Source organism: Saccopteryx bilineata, chromosome 4 (genome assembly GCF_036850765.1).
Source record: "Saccopteryx bilineata isolate mSacBil1 chromosome 4, mSacBil1_pri_phased_curated, whole genome shotgun sequence".
NCBI lineage: Eukaryota > Metazoa > Chordata > Mammalia > Chiroptera > Emballonuridae > Saccopteryx > Saccopteryx bilineata.
The window spans coordinates 295,474,371-295,496,513 of NC_089493.1; the positions used below are offsets into that span (position 1 = coordinate 295,474,371).

Below are 22,143 nucleotides of genomic sequence, written 5' to 3' on the forward strand. Positions count from 1 at the left end.
CGTGACGGGCACCGGGCCGACACGGGTAATGCGTGACGGGCACCGGGCCGACACGGATACTGCGTGACGGGCACCGGGCTGACACGGATACTGCGTGACGGGCCTACATGACGGGCACCGGGCTGACACGGATACTACGTGACGGGCACCGGGCTGACACAGATACTGCGTGACGGGCACCGGGCTGACACAGATACTGCGTGACGGGCACCGGGCTGACACGGATACTGTGTGACCATGGATACTGCGTGACGGGCACCGGGCTGACACGGATACTGCGTGACGGGCACCGGGCCGACACGGGTACTGCGTGACAGGCACCGGGCCGACACGGATACTGCGTGACGGGCACCGGGCCGACACGGGTACTGCGTGACGGGCACTGGGCTGACACGGATACTGCGTGACCATGGATACTGCGTGACGGGCACCGGGCTGACACGGATACTGCGTGACCATGGATACTGCGTGACGGGCACTGGGCTGACACGGATACTGCGTGACCATGGATACTGCGTGACGGGCACCGGGCTGACACGGATACTGCGTGACGGGCACCGGGCTGACACGGATACTGCGTGACCATGGATACTGCGTGACGGGCACCGGGCTGACACGGATACTGCGTGACCATGGATACTGCGTGACGGGCACCGGGCTGACACGGATACTGCGTGACGGGCACCGGGCTGACACGGATACTGCGTGACCATGGATACTGCGTGACGGGCACTGGGCTGACATGGATACTGCGTGACGGGCACTGGGCTGACACGGATACTGCGTGATGGGCACTGGGCTGACACGGATACTGCGTGATGGGCACTGGGCTGACACGGATACTGCGTGATGGGCACTGGGCTGACACGGATACTGCGTGACGGGCACTGGGCTGACACGGATACTGCGTGATGGGCACCGGGCTGACACGGATACTGCGTGACCATGGATACTGCATGACGGGCACCGGGCTGACACGGATACTGCGTGACGGGCACTGGGCTGACACGGATACTGCGTGATGGGCACTGGGCTGACACGGATACTGCGTGATGGGCACTGGGCTGACACGGATACTGTGTGACGGGCACTGGGCTGACACGGATACTGCGTGATGGGCACTGGGCTGACACTCTCATAAAGCGGGTTCATCCTTTTGCTGTTGATCCCTTTTTATTTATTTTTTTTTGTTACCCCTTTTTCATTTTACAGATAAAAAAGTTATTACAACAAACTGACGTGGTTGGCACTGATATTCCAGGCTCTAGGTGAGGAAACGGCCACAGAGAGGGGAATGGCACACCAGAGTGTGTCCCTCGTGAGCGACCGGCACCGTTGGACACTGGCCCTGAGTCCGACTGCAGTCCACCCTCCCAACCACCACCGTCTCTGGGCATGATCGACACATTGCCTAACTGCCCACTGGTAGCAGCAGGAGGGCTGGTCAGCCGGGGGTCGGGCACAGGGGATAAGTGAGGTGCTCTGTCTCAGTGCGGCCATCGATGACCCTCTGAATGACACCAAGACCCCTGCATCTTTCACGGAGTCCACTGTGACAGTCTCCAGACATTCTGTCCCCAGGGGCCTTCTGAGTCAACACGACCTGCAGGAGACGTACCAGCGATCCTCCCCCGCCCGTGAAGAGCGAAGTCTACTTCTCTGCCATCTGGGCTTGTCTAAGGGACGACTTTACCCACTGGGACATTATCAAACACGACGATGTGCAGGCTGAAAAGGCACTTAGGCCTGAGGCAGGTTTCCTTGTTCTTCCCGGAACCCCGAGCCCACCAGGTGACCGAGCCACAGCTGGCCAGCTGCATGGATGAGGACGCAGGGAGGAGAACAAAGCCTCCCAGGCCAATAAGGTGCTCACTGCCCGTCATGTGAGTGGGGGTCATCCCAGATCATCTATCCAGCCACCAGAGGGCCACAGGCACGGATGAGAACTCTTTCAAGTTTGTGCCCAGGAGGGCGGGGACTCACCTTAGTCCCAGCCCTCCAAGACAACCTCTCTCTCTCTCTCTCTTGTTCTGAGAAGATCTCTCCAGAGGCTGTGTACGTGGGTCAGCACTGTAAGTGTCCATGCGTAATGCGCCTGAAATGGTCCATGAGATGGCAGAATTGAGAGTTCCCGGCCAGGGAAGGGACCAGGGAGAACCAGGAGGACGCCAGTCGGCGACCAGAAGCACCACCCAGGAATTCCGCCACTGCGGGTCCTCAAATGGTGGGTGCCACACAGGTCTGTCCCCACTGGTCCTGAAGAACTGGCTGAGTAACTGGGATTCCTGGGACGGTGCCCAGTTCACAAAGTTCCTGGGGCACCCTGATATTCCGTGACCTGGAGTCCGGACCTGTCTACGGAAGACAAAGTCCTCATCCCCAGCCTGTCTGCTAGCTCAGACTGGCCGAGCAGAGGGGAGAGGACAGAGCCCGGCAGCTCCCTTTCTCCCGGATGGAGACGGTGCCCGCTGCTCCACGAGCCTGCCCACACCAGCTGCTCCAAGGTCACGCAGGAGGAGTCACTCCTCCAAACCTGCGGCGGCCTCGGGGGCAGCCAGGGAAAGAGCCTGGTCAGATTGGGGAACAGGTGCGCACAGATCTTTAATCAGGCCTCCGACCACGGACAGCAGAAACGGGTCAATGAACTGAGAACCAAGCCAATTCAGTCGTCCGGACCAATTCATCATCCTCCTTGGTGCCAACCAGCCTTCTTCGGGACCATGTCCAGAGACAGGCTCGTCCCAAGCAGGCTGCCCAGTGCCGGGCACACTGGCTGCCGAGGGTGCCTCCTGCTGTCCCCATGCCCAAGGCAATGGGCCGCGGCAATGGCGGCGAAGCTCCATTCATACGAAGAGGGGGTCCCACCCCTGATGGAGCCTCCACCCGGCTAGGAAGAGCTGCCAGGTGGCAGGCAGAGAGCCTGCTAGTTCTTCAGACTCACTCCACAGATGTCACTCCACAGACGTCTTCCCTTGCTGCCTGCTTACGTACGTAGTCACCGTCATCCACTGTCATCATCTCCACCTTCTGCACCTCGACGGCCCTTGCGAGGTACCAGGCACTGTCCTGAGCGCTTCTACAGCTGTTGACCCATTGGGTACTCATAACGACGCCATATGGTAGGGGCTATTATTGTCTATTTTCAGCTGAGCACTCCAAGGCACAGAGAGATGTAAGGAACTGGCCGAAGGTCGCAAACGGAATTGGCCATTTGAGCCAGTGAACGCTTGACTCCACACGGCCGGTGGTTTCTCACTCGCTCTCTTCTGAGGGGCCTTCTCTCTCCCCACTCTCAAATGACGGGCAGGTACGTGGGCCTGCCTTTCCTGCCCAGGAGCAGACACATGACCAGGTCTGGCCAATCGGCATAGCCACCCTTCCGGCTCCGGGTCGCCCGTGGTCCAGTGAGACGTCACCTCTTCTCAGTGGAGCTGCAGCCATGAGAACACATCAGACCCAAGGTGAGATGGTCACCATCGTCCCCTGGGAGAAACATTTTTCTGAAACCACAGCCAAAACAGGAAGATCAACAAGACACGGGCAGATCCCTGAGGACCTCGCTTCTGGCCCCCGGAAGCGGACGTCTGGGCTCTCCAGCTCCAGGGACCGAGGATTCCCCTTCTCGCATGAGCCAGTCTGAGCTGAGTTGCCGTCTTAGGCAACAGAAGACGTCAACAAAACGCAGAGGCAGGGAAAAGTAGGTTTACAGTTGTTCGCATGGAAAGTAAGACAATAATGAATAAACCATAATGCAAAAACAGACGTGTGTGCTCACAGCTGTGAACCTTCGTCTGCCCACCCCTGTGGACACAGCCTATGGGAAACACCATCTTCCTGGCCGCCCCTTGAGTCTCAAGCCTGTGTCTGCACGAACAGTCAGAGCTGCACAATGGACCCAAGCTGTCCCCCCACACTTCCCTGCCCACTGTCCCGGGGATGGGACGAGGCCAGGCAGTGTGACCTGAGGGCAACGTGACAAAGGGTCCCGACCTCGTCTCTGGGGAGCAAACAGGCTGGAAAGGACCGCGGAGGCTCCGTGCAGCTCGCGGTCCTTAACCCCAAGTACCAGTTCCCGAGCAAAGTCCCCGCGGCAGGAGCACCGGCGTGTTCGTGTTGCCATGGCAACAGACGTGCCCTGGATTGCAGGGACGTGGCAAACGGCCGTTTGTAAAAGGTTAGCAAGCGTTAAACAAATTCAGTGACACCGGGTCGTCCCCACTCCGAGGGCGGCTGTCAAGTCTAGGTGGGTAAGAACAGAGCAGGAACGCGCCACAGTCGAAGCAGAAAACCCCAGGCAGCTGGGCCCAAACAGGAGCAGAGTAAGACACCTAGTGTGAGAGCTGCAGGCAGGGGCACCCTGATCGTAGCGCGTTGCTAGGCAACGGAAGAGTGGGCGTGGTGGAAGGTCCTCCTGGGAAAGTTTCAGCTGCGTGGAAAAGAACACCCCAGCCTGACCAGGCGGTGGCGCAGTGCATAGAGCGTCGGCCTGGGATGCAGAGGACCCAGGTTCGAGACCCCGAGGTTGCTGGCTTGAGCCCAAAGTTTGCTGGCTTGAAGTCCAATATCACTGGCTTGAGCAAGGGGTCACTTAGTCTGCTGGAGCCCCACAGTCAAGGCATGTATGAGAAAGCAATTAGTGAACAACTAAGGTGCCTCAACAAAGAATTGATGCTTCTCATCTCTCTCTCTCCCTGTCTGTTTGTCCTTCTCTCTCTCTCTCTCCCTCTCTCTCTCTCTCTCTCTCAAAAGAAAAAGAGAGGAAAAGCACGCCCCACCACGAGCCTTCCCTGAGCCGCTCCTGAGCGCCTTATCTCCCAGGCACAGTCTGGCATGAAAGAACTCAGAGGTGGCTCAGCGGCTTATCAGCGTCACCAGTGACTCAGGTTCCTTCAGCCCTTCCGCTCCGCCGGGCTCAGCATGCCGGCGTGTCCCCCTCCCTGTCCCAAAGGGCTGTCACCGCCACCAGCAGGGCCAAGAAAGAGCTGTCTTCTCTTATCAGGAAGGGAAGTCTCTGCCACAAGCCTTCCCCAGGCTTTCCCACACATGCCGCTGAGCAGACTGCGGTCCCTGCTCACTCACTGGCTACGAAGCGGTGTGGGAGGGCAAGCTCTCGGGCGTTGTCAATGCCTAGCGGGAAAGACGGCCCCTGCCAGAAAGAACAGAGCAAGCACCCCGGAACGGCTCTTGGGAGGACAATCACCCGCGTATACCCCAGACTTCAGACAAACTCCCGCCGAGAGTTTGGCCATCACCTTATCATATCCATCCCATCATTCCCTTTAATATGTTCCTTAAATCAGTATGTCTTTGGTTTTCCCTAAATACCTTTATTTACTCAGCTAGGCAATTTTATATCCTACCATTAATGCAAAATCGAACCCATATTAAAAATCAATTCATAATTGATTAAAACAGAAATGATCTGCCTACTTTGCCTAGACGCCGCCCTCGTCCCACACTGCAGTCCTGCTGGGGGACGTGCAGACACAGGACAAAGTCGATCCTCTGAGCTCCTGGACCCTGCTGTCAAGAATTCTCTAACAGGCCCTGGCCAGCTGGCTCAGTGGTAGAGCGTCGGTCTGGCGTGTGGAAGTCCCGGGTTCGATTCCCGGCCAGGACACACAGGAGAAGCGCCCATCTGCTTCTCCACCCCTCCCCCTCTCCTTCCTCTCTGTCTCTCTCTTCCCCTCCCGCAGCCGAGGCTCCATTGGAGCAAAGTTGGCCCAGGCGCTGAGGATGGCTCTGTGGCCTCTGCCTCAGGTGCTAGAATGGCTCTGGTTGCAACAGAGCAACACCCCAGATGGGCAGAGCATCGCCCCCTGGTGGGCATGCCGAGTGGATCCCGTTCGGGTGCATGCGGGAGTCTGTCTCTGCCTCCCTGCTTCTCACTTCAGCAAAATACAAAGAAAAATTTTTAAAAAAATAGAAAAAAGACTTCTCTAACAAAGACTATAAAGTACATGGATGGTAAGGTACTATTCTAACTACCTTTGCACAGTAGCAGTAACAACGAAGCCCCTGCCCACCACTGTCCATGCCTCAGCCCTCAACATGAGAACACATTTATGGAACATACATAATTTTATTACCAATGTTATCCCTACTAATTTAATAAAAAATTCTTATAAAGACATTGAGCAAAATCACAGTAGGAAAAGTATACGGTTTCCTGTATAATCACACAAACACCCCTCTCAAAATATTGTGGTTTTTGTTTTTACCATTAAAATGAAAAATGTCAGCCCTGGTCAGTTTGCTCAGTGGTAGAGCCTGGTGTGTGGAAGTCCCGGGTTCGATTCCTGGTCAAGGCACACAGAAGAAGTGCCCATCTGCTTCTCCACCCTTCCCCCTCTCCCTCTCCCCCCCCGTTCTCTTTTGCATGTTCTCTCTCTCTCTTCCCCTCTTGCAGCCATAGCTCAAATGGTTGGAGCCAGTTGGCTCTGGGTGCTGAGAATGGCTCCATGGCCTCCACTTCAGGCACTAAAAATAGCTCAGTTGCCAAGCAACAGAGCAGCGGCCTCAGATGGGCAGAGCATCGCCAGGCAGGGGTCTTGATGGGTGGATCCCGGTCAGGGCACATGCAGGAATCTTTCTGTCTGCCTCTCTGCCTCTCACTTAATTAAGAGAAGAGAAGAGAAAAGAAAAATGTCTCTTAAGGCTATAAGGGCCACTACATGTCTTGGAATGAGACCATCCCACCTTCTTTGACTCAGGGTCCCCATCACTCACATTCACCCAAAAGGATGCACAGATGGTGGACCAAGAGAGGTGACCAGTGCTGGTTACTTACATCGGAGGCTGGACCTTTGTCAGCGCCGGGGCAGGAGAAAGTGACAAATTCATGGCACCGCTTGTGTACAACAAAACAGCAGACTGCAAAAGAGAAAAGACCAGCATGAGGGAGGGAAGAGGGAGAGTGGAGGAGGAGGGGGGGGAGGGGGAATCAGGTGGTTCAAACCTGGGCTTTACGACAAAGAAAGGCTGTATCCCGGAATAAGCAACAAACTCTTTGGTTACACTGATGTGACATCTTGCAAATCACATAGTTAAGTTTCTAAAGTAACTAGGGGTCAAAAGATTACATCGGCTCAAAAGGACACTCCTCTCCCTGAGTGATCACTCTGGTGGCCCAGCTTGGGGACAGAGCGTTGCCTCTCAGAGCGGGCAGCACGTGAAGCAGCTGGCTTGTGTTTAGGGTCATCGTGCGTAAGAAATACACGTATTTAAACACTAGAACCGCACGTAGGGCGCTGCAGAGAATGCAAAGGGCCTGCAGAAACCAGATGAGCAGGAGAGGCCAGCCCTCGCCGCCCCGGTCTCAGCCAGGAGCAATGTCCCAGACCAATGTCCCGTCAAGTGGAAGAAGAATGGAAGAAATACCCCGCCATGTTTACATTGTTACATTTCTTGTTTGCAACCAAATACATACATACATACACTGTATCTGAGTTTGTTTGAGATAAATACATCTACGCATGGCCCTGCTATTTGGGGACTGCATACTTGGGTTAAGGGAGAACCAGAGAATGGATACAAAGTAAAATGGAAATTTCTGTTCAACTCTTCTTTTACAGCTTCTTGGTTCCGATCACCTTAAAGAAACTCTCTAGACTGTGGGTTCCTGGTGGATGGGATGGGTGCCACGCTGCAGGGACAGAATGTTTCCTTTAATTTTATTATATTTTGCAGTAAGAGTTTATAGTTATTATTTCTGTATCAGTTTCAGGTGTCCTGATGGTTGCCAGAAAGAAGGGGGATGGGGGGATGGTTGAAAAAGGGGAAGGGGGTTAAGAAGTACAAACTGGTCGTTACAGAATGGTCATGGGGAACATAGTCAATAACATTGTAATAACTGGATGGATGGGGCCAGATGGGTCCTGGAATCATTGGGGGGACACTCTGTAAAGTATATGATTGTCTAACCGCTGTGCTGGGCACCTGAAACATCTCAGGCAATGCAAACAGAACCGGAAACCTCAGGACGACACCAGTGATAGAAAGGGTTTGGGCAGCACTCCTCTGTGGCTGCTGACATCACAATACACACACACACACACACACACACACACGCGGCAGGATTGTGAAGGACCCCACCGCCCAGGGAGTGCGTTTGCCAAAATAGTCAAACTCAAACCAATCAAAGCATCTTGATCCGGCGTCCAATTTGCAGAAAATACAAATGACAGTGCCATGTGTGACATGACACCGCAGGGAGGCACTGGATGAGAAGGAAAAAAGAAATACACAAGAAAGTGGGAAACTCTAAGACAACCAAACAGTTTCTTCCACAGGTAAACTGCAAGAGGATAGGAGAGGCTCTTAGGGCAGTGACTCTCAGCCTGCAGGATACTGTGGCGGTGAGCTCCCTGACCAAATGTACCACACAACGAGTGAACCCCGATATAAAACAATGGCTGTTCGTTAATAATAACGTCTTGATACTGGCTCGTCGATCGTAACCAATGCACCACACTCACGCACAGTGCTTGCTGATGAGAGAACTGGGGAACGGGGATGGAAATGAGTGAGGTTAAGAGAGTAACATTGGAACAGGATACCTTCTAATCAATTCGTCTGCAAACCGAAAACTGCTTCCAAGAGAAAACAACAAAAAACTCCTCCAAAGAATGAATGAACTGTCCCTTCCGGCCAAGATGGCAGCTTGGGTCAACTCGGCACTCCCACCCTCCCACAATCATGTTGAAACCACAGCTGAACGACAGACCAGCTGTCATGCAGACCTGCCTGAAACCCAGCTGAACAGGAGTCCCACCACGAAGAAGAGGAAAGGAAGGAACCATATCGAAGGCTGGAAGGAGGGCGGGAGAGGCAGCACAGGCTGGTCCCACACCCACGTTCGGCAGATAGAAACCGGGAGGGACAGCTCAGCTGCAGAGGGTCCCCCCTGAGGAGTCCAGGGGTCCCAGCCCCACAGCAGGCGCCCCAGCCCAGGGTTCCAGTGCCAGGAAGAGCAGTCCCATCACTTCTGAAGGTCAACACCAGCAGAGATGGCAGCTGAGGGAGCCGGGCGGGGGGGGTGGTTGCTGGACTCCCAGGCGGCTCTTCTTACAGGGTCTGCACATGGACTCGGGCGACTCACTCAGTCTCACTCCCTCTGAGCTCCAGCTCGGGGGGCAGCGGCTCAAAAGGCAACGAGAACATGCAGGGAGGAACTGAACTGTCTGGCATCAGAGCGAGAGCTGGAGGGCCTGCCTCCCCCACAGACTCACACAGAGCTGGCAGGCAGGCACCATAGCAGAGTCTCCATCAGTCAACCCAGCTCACACTGTCTGCCCCGCCCTGGTGACTCCCTGAGACCCCACCCTACCCAACTGGCGGGCCCACCCAAGCAGTAGCTTCGCCACAGAATACATAGCCTGTTTTGGCTCGTGCTTCAGGTTGACCTAAAATTTCTCAAACAAACAGCATCAGACCTCTGCGAACCCCATGCCTTCTGCTGAGTGGCCCCAGCCCCTGCACCACCAGCAGCCAGCGCTGGCTCGCAGCTTGGCATCTCCTAGGCGCCTCCGAGCCCAGCAGAGAGGTAGCCGCCATCTACAGATCGCTCTGCAGCTCATGCGGGGGGGGGGGGGGGGGCAGCCCCAGGCAGAACACAGGCCCGCGGCTGACCTTGACCTGCACCTCCCAGGAGGCCCCAGCGCACCCTGCGAGGAGCCTCAGACCACGTCATAGCCCCGCCCAAACACACCTCCACAAGTGACACACTCAAGAGCCCAACTCAGCAGGCACCAGGGTTCTGCCGAAGTTAAGTCCCACTGCCAAGAGTCCGGTGCTTCACAGCCGGTCCTCCACAGTGGTGGCCAGACCTTGCAGCCGATGAGCCTGGGCGTGAACCCCTCCCACCCATCGATGTGCCAGCAACAGTCAAGGATCAACCACCACAGGAGGGTGTACGCAGCCCACACGGGAGGCGCCCCCGGAGGGCCCAGCTGGGGTAGACAGGAAGGCTGGGCCGCTGGACTCAGGGTGACCCTGACGACACAAGGCCACTCTACAGCATGCTGAAACAAGCACGTCATTCTGAGGTGTCGGCAGGGGCAGGCGGGTGGAAGGGGAAGGTTACCAAGAAGGAGCAAAAATAACGTGAACATCAGATTTCTTGTCAGCATTTTTCAATCCTAGAATAGGACAGGGCAGTATCTTCAGAGGTTTAGGCAAATCCATTTTGAACCGAAACCACCGACAAAGCTTTCAACTAAAAGTACAAAACAAGACGTTTCCAGGATACAAGAACTTAGAAGTTTTAGTTCCTATAAAAACAAAAAAGTATTAAAGTATATACATCTTGCAAAAATAATAATAATAATAATAATAGGTATAAGAAACAGTGGTGATACCCTGGCCGGATAGCTCAGTTGGTAAGAGCATCATCATGATACGAATAGGTTGTGGGTTCAATCCCCAGTGAGGACACACATAGGAATAGACCGATGTTTCTCTCTCCCCCTCCCTTTCTCTCTCTCTCTCTCTCTCTGTCTCTCTCTTCTTCCTCTCTCTAAAATCAGTAAATTAAAATATTTTTAAAAAGAAATAATAATGAGATAACAAAAAGATGCAGGAATTGGGGAGTGGAGGGAAACTCAGTCATAAGAAATGGGGAGCCCTGGCCAGTTGGCTCAGTGGTAAAGTATCAACCTGGTGTGTGGGAGTCCCTGGTTTGATTCCCAGTTAGGGCACACAGGAAAAGCAACCATCTCCCCTTCTCTTTATCTCTCTCTCTCTCCCCCTCCCGCAGCCATGGCTCATTTGACGAAGTTGGCCCTGGATATTGAGGCTGGCACCTTGGCCTCGCCTCAGGTGCTAAAATAGCTCAGTTGCCGAGCAGCAGTCCTAGATGGGCAGAGTATCACCCCCTAGTGGGCTTGCCAGGTGGATCCTGGTTGGGGCACATGCAGGAGTCTGTCTCTCTGCCTTCCTGCATCTCACCTAATAATAAAATTTTTTTTATGGCTTTTTTTTTTTTTTTGTATTTTTCTGAAGCTGGAAACGGGGAGAGACAGTCAGACAGACTCCCGCATGCGCCCGACCAGGATCCACCTGGCACGCCCACCAGGGGCGACGCTCTGCCCACCAGGGGGTGATGCCCTGCCCCTCCGGGGTGTCGCTCTGTTGCAACCAGAGCCACTCTAGCGCCTGGGGCAGAGGCCAAGGAGTCACCCCCAGCGCCCGGGCCATCTTTGCTCCAATGGAGCCTTGGCTGCGGGAGGGGAAGAGAGAGACAGAGAGGAAGGAGAGGGGGAGGGGTGGAGAAGCAGATGGGCGCTTCTCCTGTGTGCCCTGGCCGGGAATAGAACCCGGGACTTCTGCATGCCAGGCCGACGCTCCACCACTGAGCCAACCGGCCAGGGCCAAGAAATAAACTTCCACTGTTTTTTTTTAAATTTATTTATTCATTTTTAGAGAGGAGAGAGAGACAGAGAGGGAGAGAGAGGAGAGAAAGACAGAGAGAGAGAGAAGGTGGGAAGGAGCTGGAAGCATCAACTCCCATATGTGCCTTGACCAGGCAAGCCCAGGGTTTTGAACCGTCGACCTCAGCATTTCCAGGTCAACGCTTTATCCACTGCGCCACCACAGGTCAAATAAAAATTTTTTAAAAGGAAAAGAAAGAAAAGAAATGGGGGTGGGGCAGGGCTCCGAACTGAAATATGCTGACAGTCCTGTCTGACCCCCCAAGAGACTGCAGACCTTAAGAAAGTGCACACGAGACATTATAAGTTCGCATATGTGTGTTAACGATTAGGAATAAAAATAGAAAGATGATGCATAACTTGCAGGCCACTAGACGCTAAATTTGGAGGAAGAAAACTTAATCCGACCATTATCTCAAAAGAGCTCCCGCATGCCCCAATTGCGTATATCCCTGTTTCTAACTCTCAGATGGCAACTCGCGCACTTCAAACTCTTCCGTCCTCTGCAATTTCTCGGTATCTGAGGTGGCAAGGGAATCTCATTTGCCATTTTTTTTCCCCCTCCAATGATAAACAGTTGTCCCGGCACCTTTTATTGAATAATTCATCCTTTCTCCCCACGGACTTCAAACGCCAACTTTATTATATGCTAAATAATTATACACGCTGGAGTCTGTCCCTGGGCCTTCTGTTCCGTTCCACTGATCTGTCTTGTCGCACAGCAATGTAAGGTTTAATTATAGCGGCTTTATAATATATTAATCTTGGCAGGGAGAGTCCCCCCCTCATTACCCTTATTTTCAACATGTCCTCGGCAATCGCCGCCTGCTGGATTGTTCCGAATGAACTTCGGAACCAGCTGATCGGGCTTTCAAAACTGCCAGTGGGATTTTTTGACTGGAATTGCGTTCACGTCCGTCCCCTCACCCAAAATAATTCATGGGAACGTTGACTGAAGCCGTCTTAAATTCAGAAGTTTAAATATTTTATTTATTGATTTTTTTTTTTTAGAGAGAGGAGAGAGAGAGAGAAGGGGGAGGAGCAGGAAGCATCAACTCCCATATGTGCCTCGACCAGGCAAGCCCAAGGTTTCGAACCAGCGACCTCAGTGTTCCAGGTGGACACTTTATCCCACTGCGCCACCACAGGTCAGGCTTAAATTCAGAAGTTTAAACGGAAGCTAACACACTTTTACAACACGCCTATCAGGAATTCCTGGCTACCATCATTGTATGTCTCCTGACAGGGTCTTGAATTTTCTCCAGAAGTGGTACACATTTCTCCTTGAGTCTTACTTGAGGGATCCTCCTTTTTCATGCCATGGCGATTTTAACATTTTTTCCCCCATTTTGTTTGCCAACTGGCTGTCGCTGACAAACAGGGAAGCAGTGAGTTTGCAGAAACGCACATTTATTTTGTCAGCGTTTTTTTAAGATGTATCGTGGTTTCTGCGGGTTTTCAGTTTCCTTTAAGTTTTCCAGGTAGAGCAGGGGTCGGGAACCTTTTTGGCTGAGAGAGCCATGAACACCACATATTTTAAAATGTAATTCTGTGAGAGCCATACAACGACCCGTGTACTTCACGCATTATCCAGTAAAAATTTGGTGTTGTCCCAGAGGACAGCTGTGATTGGCTCCAGCCACCCGCAACCATGAACATGAGCGGTAGGAAAGGAATGGATTGTAATACATGAGAATGTTTTATTTTTTATTTTTATTTTTTTTTATATTTTTCTGAAGCTGGAAATGGGGAGAGACAGTCAGACAGACTCCCACATGCGTCCGACCGGGATCCACCCGGCACGCCCACCAGGGGCATGCTCTGCTCACCAGGGGGCGTCGCTCTGCCCCTCCGGGGCGTCGCTCTGCCACGACCAGAGCCACTCTAGCGCCTGGGGCAGAGGCCAAGGAGCCATCCCCAGCGCCCGGGCCATCTTTGCTCCAATGGAGCCTCGGCTGCGGGAGGGGAAGAGAGAGACAGAGAGGAAGAAGGGAGGGGTGGAGAAGCAAATGGGCGCTTCTCCTGTGTGCCCTGGCCGGGAATCGAACCCGGGTCCCTTGCATGCCAGGCCGACGCTCTACCGCTGAGCCAACTGGCCAGGGCCTGTTTTATATTTTTAACGTTATTATTTTTTATTATTAAATCTTTGTCTGCGAGCCAGATGCAGCCATCAAAAGAGCCACATCTGGTTCGCGAGCCATAGGTTCCCGACCCCCGAGCTAGAGCATCATAGTATTCCAAATAGTAAAATTTTTTTTCCCTTTCTGATCAGAGTCCCTCTTTTTTTAAACCCATATCCTATGGTTACACCTAGAACTTTCCAAACAACGTGGGAACAGAGCACCCACAGCGGACAGTCCCATCCAGTCCTGAGCTTTTCCCCAGTCCCCCGCCCCATCTTCTCAAACTAACTCTGTAATGTATACAGTTCCTCGGATGTCACCATGACTCCCTTGTATTGTTACTCTTTTTATTCCCCCCCCCACAGCTTTGTCTTCCTTGTTGTCTCTTTTTTATCACCCTATCTTTGAAAGAAGGAAACCATGTATCAACTTATCAATGCTACTGTTTTCTTTCCTACTTGATTATTTGCTCCTTTAATTGCACTTCTTTGACTTAGCTGTGCTACTTTTTCCATTTGTATGACTTGCCTATGTACTGATTAGGCGTGTTGTGAATACTTGTTTTAAGCTTCTCCACGGCCCACGATGGTTTTAACTTCTTCCTCAACACAGAACTGCTTAGGAAAGTTTCTGTCTCGCGCCCCCCGCCCCTGACCCTATTCTCCGGTTTATAAGTAGTTGCTTTGGTCTAGACCAGGGGTAGTCAATCTTTTTATACCTGCCGCCCACTTGTGTACCTCTGTTAGTAGTAACATTTTCTAACCACCCAGTGGTTCCACAGTCATGGTGATTTATAAAGTAGGGAGGTAACTTTATAAAATTTATAAAGCAGAGTTAGAGCAAGTTAAAGCATGTAATAATAATTACTTAACAATTACTTTATGTCAGATTTTCGCTAAGTTTGGCAGAATAAATCTTTATAAAACAACTGACTATATTTAAATCTATCTTTTTATTTATACTTTGGTGGCTCCACTCCCGCCCACCATGAAAGCTGGAGTGCCCACTAGTGGGCGGTAGGGACCAGGCTGACTACCACTGCTCTAGACCTTTCTTCACCGTATCAGTGAGGATCTTGTTCGTCCTTCCTCTCTTTGAGGGAGGGATGGGGGCTCATCTCTAAACGGCGTGGTGTCTACCACAACCCCTGGTACCTAACTGAGGTGTTGTAAATAAATGTTTGGTGAGGGAATGGACAAAACGAATGAGGGTCACAGGTCACAGGAGAATGAAGCCCAACCTCCTTCACAGCAGATCTGCCCCCCGGATGGCGTCCACCTTCCCCCACCGCGGACAGGGCCGCAGCCCGGGAGCTGCTGACCAGGTCTCTGCAGACAGCCTTCCCGCCGGCCACAGAGGGAAACCACCTGCCCCCCCCCAAGGTGCGGTCAACACGCCACGTGACGGGGCTACACACCCAGCGCCCTCCGCAGAGACGCCCGCTGGGGGTCCCTCCCCGCCCCCCGCGACGCGAGTTTCTGCAACGCTGCGCAGGTCGCATTTCCCGTGAAGAGAAGCCGTTCAAGGAACAGGAGCGCGGCTGGCCGGCTATTTAAGGAAACAAACGAAACCCTCCTGCGATACAAATAAACACCCCCTCGTTTCTGTTTGGCGGATTCAGGGTAAGATCAGCTTTCCTTAAATAAGAGGCAACACTGACGGAGCAGCTGGGGGAAGGAAAACAAAAACATTTACCAGGTCGCACTGACAAACAGGTACCTGGCAAGAGCCGAGAATTCTTCGATGTGTCAGGTTTATTCAAAAGCTCCTTGCAGCCCTGGCCGGATGGCTCAGTGGTAGAGCGTCGGCCTGCCATGCAGGAGTCCCGGGTTCGATTCCCGGCCAGGGTACACAGGAGAAGCGCCCATCTGCTTCTCCACCCCTCCCCCTCTCCTGCCTCTCTGTCTCTCTCTTCCCCTCCCGCAGCCAAGTTGGCCCGGGCGCTGGGGATGGCTCTGTGGCCTCTGCCTCAGGCGCTAGAATGGCTCTGGTTGCAACAGAGCAACGCCCCAGATGGGCAGAGCATCACTCCCTGGTGGGCGTGCCGGGTGGATCCCCATCAGGGCGCATGCGGGAGTCTGTCTGTCTGCCTCCCCGCTTCTCACTTCAGAAAAATACAAAAAAAAACAAAAACAAAAAACAACTCCTTGCTCAGCAGGGAACGACTGCTTGCAGCCCACAGCCCTGGACAAGTGTACCAGGCTTCTGGTTTAAAACCTGGACATCGTAAAATGAGTGTCCAGTGGAGAATCACCGCTCCCCCCGTGGCTGGGGGAGACTGTTCTCACCCCAACTCCCTGCCAGAGAGAGTCTCTAAGGCGCCTGGGAACACGTGCACGAGTCCACGCCGTACACAGGGAGTGAGACATGCTGTTTTTCTCTCTTCTGAGTGTCATCCGTGTCCCCCACGACACTCAGCCCCGGCGGTGCACTGAGTCACCTTGATTTTTAAAAACAAGCCGACGCCGCTCCGGGTCCCGCCTCCACAGCCCCTGATTCACTGGGGGGCGGGGGCGGCTGAGGTCAGGTGTCTCTCAAAGCTCCCAGGTGATCAGCTGGGGAACTGGGGAAGAGCTGTTGCTCATCTACACACGGCACCCACTGCCTCTTCCCCCCGAGGTGACACACCTCCGGGCAGGGGTGGGGGGTGGAGGGACCGTTCCTTCTCAACGTGGAGAGCTCGATCCCTCTGTTTCCATGGTTCCGAGTCATCTCCTCGCGTGAGCGGCCGCCCTGGTGGCTCATTCCCACGGACAGTCCTGCAGGTGCTGGCGAGGAGAGCTCCCCGGCTCGGGCTGGAGAGGGGGAAGGCGGGCCCACCTCCCTGGAGCACCTACAGCCAAGCCCTACGGAGGAAACTCACCAGCCAGAGCGACCATGAGAGAGGAGAATCTGTGTTTATATTATAAATTGTATTATAATATAATTTATATATTGTATTTATATATATTGTATTATATATTGTATATAATTTATATATTGTATATATAAATTATATTATAAATTTGTTTATATTATAAATAATATTGGAAATATTATTTACTTTATAATGTCCCCAAGCTTATTCAATTAAGCAAGACAAAGCCATGAGGCCAACAAGAGATGAAGCAGTGGTCCCAGGTAACTAAGCCACCCCCCAGAAGAACGCAGCTGCCCCCCAGACCCTGGGGAGACAGACAGCCCTGGGCAGGACAGCGGCAGGGAGACACCCTGTTCCTCTGGACAGCAGGCGGAGGCTGTTCTTGACCCCCTGGTTCTCCTCCTTCCGGTCAGGCCCCGCAGCTGAGGGCAGTGGGACACACTGACTCAGGCTTCTGAGGAAACACCAAGGTGCCTTCAGTCCCCGGCCATGTCCACCCAGAGCCAGGCCCAGAGCCAGGCCCAGAGCGATCGGCCCAGAAGAAGGCCCGGCCCCAAGACCAGGTGTGGCGGCCCTCCCCTGTTTCTATCCTCCCTGCTTCTCCTCCGGGGATTGCCCTCGCTGAGCCCCCCAGACTGGTGAGCCGGTGGAGGATGCCCTCGCCTGCTGGCGCCCGGACGGAGGACCCCGGCCCCCGGTGCCAAATTCAGGGGTGGGCACGCGATTCCGGCCGCCCTGCAAGAAAGACTGGGCTTCTGGGCGTTGGCTTCTCGCCGGGAACGAGGGCTCATGTCCCGGGAGTGCTGCGAAGCTGGAAGGAAAATGAGTGTCCATCTGCCAGCTCTACCACCGCGAAGGAGAAGCTGTTCCGAGAACGAGGCCAACAGAGAGAGGACTGGGGCCAGGAGGTGTCCAGAGACCACACAGCGGGAACCTGGACCCAACGACTTTCCAACTCGAATGGAATCTCTGTGTTCCTGAGACCAAGAGACTTACGACGGATAAACCCAAGGCTCTCGAGACGAGGGAGGCTGGCCGGTGAGGGCCCCTTTCTCCCGTGTTTCCCGTCTCCATGTACAGAAAACCTCTTTTCCGTCTACAGCCATACCACCCTGAACGCGCCCGATCTCGTCAGAAAACCTCTTTTCCCTGCTGCAAGGGGGCTGCGGTATCAAGCGCACTCAATTCGATCAGGGGCGGTGACTTGAGCAAAGTTGAGATACAGCGATCCAGACGTCCTTAATTCCACGGGGATGAAATGCAACAGCATATTAAAAAAATTAAAAAAAAAACCAAAACAAAACACCTGAACAGAAACAATAAGCCTAACAACACGGTAACGGGCACAAAGTAGGTTCATCCAAAATATTCCCTATTGCTTCTGTTATTGTTACTCCTGCCACTGATAACAGCCTTCCTCCCCAGGGTGAATTCCATCTACGCGGCTGAACCATGTGCTCTGTCCACCGACACATCCCCAGCGCTGGCAAATACCGGGAGCTCCGTCATCTCTAACTGGCTGACTGGTGGGTGCAGATTGGAAGCCAACCACCGCGTCCTCCCACCGGCTCCCCCAACATGTCCCCTCCACCCCACCGAACATTTCCGGTTTCCTCCCAGGGTCTCTGAGCACACAGGACAAAGTCTTCTTTCTCCCCAGCAGGCTTGGCACCCTGAGGCACAGGAAAAAGTCAGAGCAAAAAAAAAAAAACATGTCCTCGTGATGGAGATGTTCCACTGGCTTTCTTTTTTGGTATTTAAGTAAGGCAGCTGAGGGTGGAAATTTTAAGTAGAGAAAGAGAAACTGGGTGGGGGAAACGACAGGAAGTGTGGACCTTGATGACGGTGATCTCAGGAACTTCCAGGGTCCTGTTCTTTGGATAATGCTGTCTTTTCTAATATTTTTAAAAATAACATAAAGCCAATGAACTTCCATCGACTCCTGAGGTATCACTTGGTACAAGAAAACATCATCTTAGCTGTCCGGGTTTGACAGATGCGTTCTACCCATGTAATTAATTACCCCCCAATCAGGACGTGGAACTTCCGCCAGCCCAGGGGTTCTCTCGTGTCCCCTTTTACAACTGACCCTCTCGCCCCACCCCCAGCCCGTGGCAACCACGGAGCTGCTCTCGGCCCCCACCGGTTCACGGAACCATACTAGGCGCGTTCTGTGTCCGCCTCCTCTCACTCTGAATAACGTGTTAATTATTGATTACGGCTGCCGGTTTCAGTAGTTAAGTTTTAATTGATGAGTAATTATAGTCCCAAATATGGTTATTCTCAAGTTTGTTTATTCATTCATATGTTGATTAATATTGGAGGGGGGGTACCCCCAGGTTTGAAGCTATTGGAATAAAACCCGCTATGAACATTTATTGATAGGTCTTTGCGTGGGAACGTCATTTCAATGCTCTCGGTAAATCTCTATTGTAGAAGTAAAAATGACTGTGTCATAGGTTAACTCCATGTTTAAATTCAAAAGAAAGTGCCATGGTTTTCCAAAGTGGTTATACCACTTAATTTTTTTTTTATAAATAAATTTTTATTTAAATGGGGTGACATCAATAAATCAGGGTACATATATTCAAAGAAAACATTTCCAGGTTATTTTGTCATTTAGTTCTGTTGCATACCCATCACCCAAAGAGAGATCGTCCTCCGTCACCCTCTATCGAGTTTTCTTTGTACCCCTCCCCCTTCCCCCCTCCCTCTGTCCCTCCCCCCACCCCCCGTAACCACCACACTCCTGTCCATGTCTCTTAGTCTCACTTTTATGTCCCACCAATGTATGGAATCCTGCAGTTCTTGTTTTTTTCTGATTCGCTTATTTCACTCCGCATAATGTTATCAAGATTCCACCAATCTGCTGTAAGTGATCCGATGTCATCGTTTCTTCTAGCTGACTAGTATACCATGGTGTATATGTGCCCCATCTTCTTTATCCAGCCTTCTATAATTTTTTTTTTTTTTTAAGAATGAAAACAATCTATTGTTTTTAAATAGGTTTCTATGTCTGCTGGAGTCTCGGCAGGAAATGGAATTCACCCTGGATGTTCAAGGAGAGACGTTGACAACTGTCACCACACCTAGGACGACAGCGACAGTCTTGTGAAGCATGTCACGAGAGCCCACAGGGGGCTGGAGCCAAGGAAGAGGGACGACCCGCCGGGGGCCCCGTCATGGCGGAGGAGCTGGAGACGGAGGGAGGGGGCTGAGTGTGAACCTGCCTGCTGGTCCCCGGCTGCTCGTGAGCCTCAGTCCGACTGGAGTCGGCCGGCAGGGGTGCCCACAGCGAGCAGTGCCCCCCACAGGGGTCTGCCTCCGAGGACACAGGACCGAGCGAGGAGGGGTGGAGAACGGCGGCCCCAGAGAAGCAGAGGAGAGACGCCCTTGTCCTCAGAGGAGGAGAGGAAAGGAACAAAGACCCGATCTGCGGTGTCCCCAGAGCCAACACGCGAGCGACGGCCCTCTCGGGCGACGGACCCAGGCGGTTACCATGGCTGCTGTTGGTACAAGTGCAGCCATCCCCACGGCTTCGATTGCTTCCACTGCTGATTCTACGAAATCAGTGGCAGCAGCCAAAACTGTCTACTGAGCGTTGCTACCGGAGCCCCCTTACCCACAGGGGATGTGTTCCAGGACCCCCAGAAGGTGCCTGAAACCACGGGTACCCCCTGTTCTGCAAAAGTGGGACATTATGCTACGTTGCTTCTGCGAAAGGCCTGTATGGGTCCAGTCGTGACTTTCTGGGTAAAAGCAGAAGTCCCTCTTGGGTTTCTTTCAGTAACGTCAACTGTAAAAAGCAGGGTATACTCTTCACTCTACTCCGTTTTGGCTTTAGGAAGGTTTCGTAGGAGCCGCCTACTCTCACAGGGCAGGGGTGGCCTGTGTCTGCTGTGCTTTTCTTATACACGTTCACACTCTTCACTTAAAGGAAGCCCTCGGTGTACGGCTTCTCTGTGGCATCTCCGAACTGTCAGCATCTCCACTCTCGTGCTTTGGGGCCATTATTAAGTAACCGATGGATTGCTTGAACCCCAGCACAGTGACCCCATGACGGTCCATCCAGTCACGGAGGCAGCTACGAAGTGGCTAAAAGGAGAGAAATGTCTATAGCACGGACACATTGGACGAAAGGGGTGATTCACATCCCGGGTGGACCGAGCGGGACTCGCGAGATTCCGTTCCATGACTCAGAATGGTGCCCGAGTCAAACTTACGGATTGCTGATTTCTGGAATTTTCCATCTAGTATTTTCAGACCCCAGGTGAGGGCGAGTGACCGACACGGACGGGGGGGAGTGAGACCACAGGTCAGGGAGGACGACTGCACATCCCAAGCACACGCAAAGCCGGCGCAGGGTCAGCTCACGGAAGCCTCACAGCAACCGCGGAACGGAAGTCCGTATCATCCCCCACTTTGTGTGCAAGAAAAGCTGAGACGTGTTGAGAGGTTCAGAAAAACTGCCCAAGAAACCCCGAGATGGGTCAGGCCCTAACTGGGCCTCCACACTGCGCAGAGGACGGTCCACAAACTCAGGCCCCAGCTTGCTGACCCCCTGGGTAACAGGACAAGCACTGGGCTCCTTAGTCTCCTCATCTGCAAAATAATGCTGCCTGTTTGTCCTCCCCACCTCCTCCCCACCTCCTCCCCACCTCCTCCCCACCTCCTCCCCACCTCCTCCCCACCTCCTCCCCACCTCCTCCCCACACACACACACACACACACACACACACCCTCCAGGGACCATTGTGAGAACTCAACACAATAGAGCAGGCCAGCAAACATTTGTTCTTTGAGCCCCAGGGGCTTTGTAACACCATGATCTCTAACCCTGTAAGGGCTGCAACAATTCCTTTCCAATAAGGAACTGGGGGCTCAGAAAGACGCACCGATATCTTTTTTTTTTTTTTAAGACTTTATTTATTCATTTTAGGGAGGGAGGGGAGAGAGAGAGAGAGAAAGAGAGATAAGGGCAGAGGAGCAGGAAGCATCAATTCCTATATGTGCCCTGACCAGGCAAGCCCTACGGCAGGGGTCCCCAAACTACGGCCCGCGGGCCACATGCGGCCACATGCGTCCCCCTGAGGCCATTTATCCGGCCCCACCACACTTCCGGAAGGGGCACCTCTTTCACTGGTGGTCAGTGAGAGGAGCATAGTTCCCATTGAAATACTGGTCAGTTTGTTGATTTAAATTTACTTATTCTTTATTTTAAATGTTATATTTTTTCCCGTTTTGTTTTTTTACTTTAAAATAAGATATGTGCAGTGTGCATAGGGATTTGTTCATAGTTTTTTTTATAGTCCGGCCCTCCAACGGTCTGAGGGACAGTGAACTGGCCCCCTGTGTAAAAAGTTTGGGGACCCCTGCCCTATGGTTTCAAACCGGGGACCTCAGTGTCCCAGGTCGACACTTGATCCACTGCATCACCCCAGGTCAGGCGACTCCTCAAATCTTACGGCCACTTGCCAAAGATTAAAGAACTAGTGAGAGAGAGGAGGGATCTGAACTCAGGTCTACCTGTCCAAAGCCACCCTCTACCCTTCGGGGAAGATCAGGGAGGGTAAACAAGTGTGCAAAACGTCAGGGTGGGGCGCCCTCCCTCTGAGGTCCACGCTTCCGCCCACGGGCAGGCCGTCTGGCTCCGGCCGGGGCCCCACGCAGCAGCAGCGAAGCCTCCGCGCCCCCAGGCAGCCAGCACCCACGTGCTTCCCTCCTTCGCCAG

General features: G+C 53.1%; 1 protein-coding gene and 1 non-coding gene across 3 annotated transcripts in view; one reads left to right on the plus strand and one right to left on the minus strand.

Moving 5' to 3' along the window:
• Window positions 1–22,143, minus strand: part of PRKCB (protein kinase C beta) — a 318,005-nt gene that overhangs the window by 160,559 nt on the left and 135,303 nt on the right. For both annotated transcript variants that reach the window (XM_066275842.1, XM_066275841.1), the window contains exon 3: window positions 6,791–6,873. In XM_066275842.1, coding sequence (XP_066131939.1) covers window positions 6,791–6,873 — 83 coding nt within the window. The remainder of the gene's footprint in view (window positions 1–6,790; window positions 6,874–22,143) is intronic.
• TRNAG-GCC (transfer RNA glycine (anticodon GCC)) lies at window positions 15,327–15,402 on the plus strand. The gene has a single exon. It is a non-coding gene; the product is annotated as a tRNA-Gly (tRNA).